This window comes from Prionailurus viverrinus, chromosome D1 (genome assembly GCF_022837055.1).
Source record: "Prionailurus viverrinus isolate Anna chromosome D1, UM_Priviv_1.0, whole genome shotgun sequence".
Taxonomy (NCBI): Eukaryota; Metazoa; Chordata; class Mammalia; order Carnivora; family Felidae; genus Prionailurus; species Prionailurus viverrinus.
In genome coordinates this window covers 62,737,043-62,743,252 of record NC_062570.1, presented here as the reverse complement: position 1 = coordinate 62,743,252, position 6,210 = coordinate 62,737,043, and the positions used below count along the sequence as shown (strand labels likewise).

The following is a 6,210-nucleotide window of genomic DNA, read 5'->3' as shown; positions in this document are numbered from 1 at the left end:
AGATATTTGCAAACGACACATCAGATAAAGGGTTAGTGTCCAAAATCTATAAAGAACTTATCAAACTCAACACCCAAAAAACAAAGAATCTAGTGAAGAAATGGGCAGTAGACATGAATAGACACTTCTCCAAAGAAGACATCCAGATGGCCAACCAACACATAGCAAAATTCTCAACATCACTCATCCTCAGGGAAATAAATCAAAACCACAATGAGATATCACCTTACACCTGTCAGAATGGCTAACATTAACAACTTAGGCAGCAACAGATGTTGGTGAAGATGCAGAAAACGAGGGTCTCTTTTGCATTGTTGATGGGAATGCAAGCTGGTGCAGCCACTCTGGAAAACAGTATGGAGGTTCCTCAAAAAACTAAAAATAGAACTACCCTACGACCCAGCAATTGCACTGCTAGGTATTTATCCAAGGGATACAGGTGTTCTGTTTCAAAGGGACACATGCACCCCCATGTTTATAGCAGCACTATCAATAGCCAAAGTATGGAAAGAGCCCAAATGTCCATCAATGGATGAATGGATAAAGAAGATGTGGTATATATATATATATATATATATATATATATATAACGCAGTGGAGTATTACTCAGCAATCAAAAAGAATGAAATCTTGCCATTTGCAAATACGTGGATGGAACTAGAGGATATTATGGTAAGCGAAATTAGTCTGTCAGAGAAAGACAAGTATCATATGACTTCACTCATATGAGGACTTTCAGATACAAAACAGATGCACATAAGGGAAGGGAAAAATAATATAAAAACAGGGAGGGGGACAAAACGTGAGGGACTCATAAATATGGAGAACAAACAGAGGGTTACTGGAGGGGGTGTGGGAGGGGGGATGTGCTAAATGCATAAGGGGCACTAAGGAATCTACTCCTGAAACCATTGTTGCACTATATGCTAGCTAGTTTGGATGTAAATTAAAAAAAGAAAAAAAAGAATTAGAAAGCCATAGGATGTACGTGCCCATGTAAACTGGCCAAAGGCCCCCAGTATAAGACAAACGGGGCAAAGGCTCCCAGTATAGAACAAACGGGGCAAAGACCCCAGTATAGAACAAACGGGGCAAAGACCCCAGTATAGGATAAAGGTATAGGAATAGGAAATCTCTGGGTGGAACCATCCAAGACTGGGTAAATAAGATTAGGTAAATGGGGCAAAAGCCCCCAGTATAGTACAAAGGTATTTTGTACTATAAATCCTTCTGATTTTAATAAAAATAGAGCAACGACCCCTATCCGGGGCTCTTGTCTCCTCCCAGACATTAGCCTCTCTCATATTTTCAATCCTGCATCCTGCTCTCCTGCTGGACAAGAGAGAATTTCAGACCCAGAGTCTATGACACTCATCAAGATAAAAAGCTTCTGCACAGCAAAGGAAACAATCAGAAAAACTAAAAAGCAACCAATGTAATGGGAGAAGATATTTGCAAATGACATATCAGATAAAGGGTTAGAGTCCAAAATCTGTAAAGAACGTATTAAACTCAACACCCAAAAAAACAAATAATCCAGTGAAGAAATGGGCAAAAGACAGGAATAGATACTTCTCCAAAGAAGACATCCAGATGGCCAACTGACACACAAAAGAGTGCTCAACTTCATTCATCATCAGGGAAATTCAAATCAAAACCAGAATGAGATATCACCTCACACCCAGAATGGCTAAAATTAACAACTCAGGAAATGACAGATGTTGGTGATGATGTGGAGAAAGAGGAACTCTTTGTCGCTGATGGTGGGAATGCAAAGTTGTGCAGCCACTCTGGAAAACGGTATGGTGGTTCCTCAAAAAATTAAAAATAGAACTACCCTATGATCCAGTAATTGTACTATTAAGTATTTGTTCAAAGGACACAGGTGTGCTGTTTCAGACAGGCATATGCACCCCAATGTTTATAGCAGAGCTACTAACAATAGCCAAAGTATGGAAAGAGCCTAAATGTCCATTGACAGATGAATGGATAAAGAAGATATATATATATATATATATATATATATATATATATATATGTATAATGAAGTATTACTCAGCAATCAAAAAGAATGAAATCTTGCCATTTGCAACAACCTGGATGGAACTAAAGTGTATTATTAAAATTAGTCAGAGAAAGACAAATATCATATGACTTCATTCATATATGGAATTTAAGATATAAAACATGAACATAAGTTAAGGGAAGCAAAATAATATAAAAACAAGGAGGGGTACAAAACATAAGAGACTCTTAAATATAGAGAACAAACAGGGCTGCTGGGTGGGGGGGTTGGGCTATATGGGCAAGAAGCATTAAGGAGGGCACTTGTTGAGATGAGCACTGGTTGTGACATGTAGGCAGTGAATCATTGTATTCTACTCCTGAAATCATTATTGCACTATTTGCTAACTAACTTGGATGTGAATTTAAAAAATAATAACTAAAAAGAGATGCTATATAGTCCAAAATAATCCATATAAAATGTTAAAAATAATGGGTAAATTTATGAAGAACACTAAATACAAGATTACACATAAAGCTCATTTTTTTACAAAGCTTATGTAATTTTTATTCCCAATTTTTTCACCACCAATTTTGTACATGACATTGTGCTAAGTTTTGGAAAAGATATAAGATAGGTCTGTCTTACAAAAGGAATTAATTCTGAAATTATACACCATTTCAGATCTACTGTGCTATGTTGTACCTATAAAAAATATGCCTTCAAGAGTCCTAAGCTATGATTTGGGACAAAATAATTCCTAAGACAATTCCCAATGGCTAAGCCAGGTTCCTTGGGACCCAGATATATGCGATTCCTAATTATCTTTTTTTTCTTATTATAAAAACACACATGGGAAATAAATTCTCCTCTGAGACTGTAGTAGAAATAAATGGGGGCAATTAAGTTTTTCCAGCTCCAAAATTTAGAATATATCACACACGCACACACATACATGCATGCACGAGCATACGCACATGCGCCCAAACACAGACACAGAATAGAAAAGTTCCCACCTCCACCTGCCACTTTATGGTGTCAATATAGGTATTAGATTTGTCTTGCAGGACCAAAATCATCACATAGAAATGAATATGACTTGATCTGTGGATATGTCTTCAGTGTCTCGAAGAACTCCAGTAGCTTTCAGGGTGAGATTTCTGAATTTGGGGTGCATTCTTATTAAAGGGGTGGGTGCTAATTATGATAGCTGACCCAGGAGGAGGCATAAGAGAGTTGCCATGTAGGGTTATTCTCCTGACCTTTGAAAAGCCACAGTGTACCCCACTATAAGGCAGATTTTACATACTGGCTTATTTGCTCCATTTTCACTTTGGATAAAAACACTAATGTTTCAGCGACTGAAATACAATCCATATGGGGAGTATTCTAAAGAGAAGTAATCAGTCCCACTGGCTGTTCAAGATACAATTAGCGTTTCCAAAAGAAAATGATTTACACTGCCATGGGAGAAAACAAAAGAGTGATGACAGCCTTATTCCGTAGTTTTCTGTTTCTCGTCTACTGTTCCTTTTAGGAAATTGCTTACAGTTCATCTCATAGTTATAATCGTTGAATTATTTCACAGTTCAAAGAGCTCCTAGATTTCATATACTCAGCCTTAATCTTTTAAAAAAATAAAGATAAAATATTTTATAAAAGACATATGAGGAGAGAAGAGTCAAGTTTATACAATCTTAGATTTCCAACAGGCACATCTCTGAGGTGGCAGGGAGGTCACCTCTCATTTGTCCAGGAAGTACTATAAATTTTAACATTGATATTTGTTATCCAAAGAGATGGTTTTCCCTTCAACAGTCCCTCTATAGGACCATCTCCTGTATTTTACTACTTGTAATTTTTCCCCTAAATTAGCACATTCCAGCCCAACATAGCCCTCTTTTTCAGACTTCCCCATCTTATTTGCATCCATCATATGCTCATAACTTTGTTCTTATCTCCTCACAGTCTACTATCACACCAAATATTCTCCTTTTTACTCTTCATAAATGTTTTGTCATTCCTTATTCTCCCACGGCTTCCTTTTCTATGGGCTTTAAAAAATGTGTGGGACATCTCCTTTATACTAGAATAAATTAGTTTTGGAGACGATGTAGGCTGAGAAATATTTGATTCTATGGCTCCCTGAAATTGTGGTTTAGAAAGAAAATAAAGTGTTGTTCTAAAGGAAATGTCAATTGTTTTAGTTTCAGATGATGAGTATCTCCATTCACCCTAGGGTCCACTGGAAGAGACTGTAGCCTTAGCACATTAATGTCTCATAAGTTACTGCATTCCCAGTGATACTTCATCCACTATTTATGACGTTAGTGATCCAAAAGCAGAAATAGGTGGCCATTTGATGATATTAGGAAGGGGATTACTATGTTTTTTTACCTTTAATATTATGATTCTAGTTTTCCGAATTTAAGTTTCCTCCAAACCAAAAGGGGGCGGGTGTTGGACTAAAATTAGCCCACTAAAATCATTGTCAGGGTGTTCACCAGTTAAGACTGATTACCTTAAAGGTGAGTCCACGAGAACCTTTGAAAATTATTAACATTTCAGAATGGAATAGTTATATCTGACTAAGATAATGAGCCCTTAGAACATGTCAAATATTTCTTCAATCCTTGATCATCCAGTTAGTCACTTAGTGGCCAACTCAGCCTGGAGAATGGACTGTAAATTATGATAACCAAAAACCCTGGACACATCCAGATTCAGCACATCCACTAAATTCAGTCAGTACATCTTCCCAATATCTAATGTGTAAGTAATGGACCCAAACAGTGTATATGGCACAAAGTCAACATAAAAGATCATATTTAGTGATTGACCTACAAGAAAGACAAATTAGCATTTATGAAGAAGAAAATCCTGCTGGTGAGTTACTCTCTGGACCTTTCTTTTTTCCTGCTTACAGAGCAATTCTGTAACTTCTGTACCATGAACTTCCAACAGGTATTATGTCATTCCTAAATGACACCAGCCTAACTCCAGTTTCATTCATCCTAAATGGCATCCCCGGGCTGGAAGAAGTACATTTGTGGATCTCCTTCCCCCTGTGTACCATGTACAGCATTGCCATCACAGGAAACTTTGGTCTTATATACCTCATTTACTCTGAAGAAGCCCTACACAGACCTATGTACATTTTCCTAGCCCTTCTATCCTTCACAGATGTGCTCATGTGCACCAGCACTCTTCCCAACACCCTCTGCATATTGTGGTTCAACCTCAAGGAGATTGATTTCAAGGCCTGCCTGGCCCAGATGTTCTTTGTGCACACTTTCACAGGAATGGAGTCTGGGGTGCTCATGCTCATGGCCCTGGACCGCTATGTGGCCATCTGCTATCCCCTGCGCTATGCTACTATCCTCACAAATTCAGTCATTTCCAAGGCTGGACTCCTCACTTTTCTTAGAGGTGTAATACTTGTTATCCCTTTCACTTTCCTCACCAAGCACCTGCCATACTGCAGGGGCAATGTCATACCTCACACCTACTGTGACCACATGTCTGTGGCCAAGATATCCTGTGGCAATGTTAGGATCAATGCCATATATGGTTTAATGGTTGCCCTCCTGATTGGGGGCTTTGACATCCTGTGCATCACAATCTCCTACACTATGATCCTCCGGGCAGTTGTGAGTCTATCATCAGCAGATGCCCGGCAGAAGGCCTTTAGCACATGCACTGCTCACATCTGTGCCATTGTCATCACCTATGTCCCAGCCTTCTTCACCTTCTTTACTCACCGGTTTGGGGGACACACCATTCCTCCACATATACACATTATTATGGCTAATCTCTACCTGCTCATGCCTCCCACAATGAACCCTATTGTGTATGGGGTGAAAACCAAGCAGATACGAGAAATTGTTATTAGATTCTTGTTTAAGGAAAAGGACAATTCTCACAACATTTAAGTAGAGTCTTCTTAGAAGTTAGAATTCTCTTATCCAGGTTGAGATAACCAAGTCTGTAGGGAACTCTACAAATGAAAGCAGTTATCTGGCCACAGGAAATGCTTTCATGGAACTTTAATTCTCCTACCTCTTTTTATTTATTTTTATTTTTTAATGTTTATTTACTTTTGAGAGAGAGAGAGAAAGAGAGAGAGAGAGAGAGACAGAGTGTGAGCAGGGGAGGGGCAGAGAGAGAGGGAGACACAGAATCCTAAACAGGTTCCAGGCTCTGAG

General features: G+C 38.6%; 1 protein-coding gene across 1 annotated transcript; it reads left to right on the top strand.

Moving 5' to 3' along the window:
- The first annotated feature begins 4,974 nt into the window (after nucleotides 1–4,974).
- Nucleotides 4,975–5,937, top strand: LOC125177184 (olfactory receptor 52N1). The gene has a single exon (XM_047879295.1). It carries the CDS (start codon nucleotides 4,975–4,977, stop codon nucleotides 5,935–5,937), a length of 963 nt encoding a protein of 320 aa, XP_047735251.1.
- The last annotated feature ends 273 nt before the right edge of the window (nucleotides 5,938–6,210 follow it).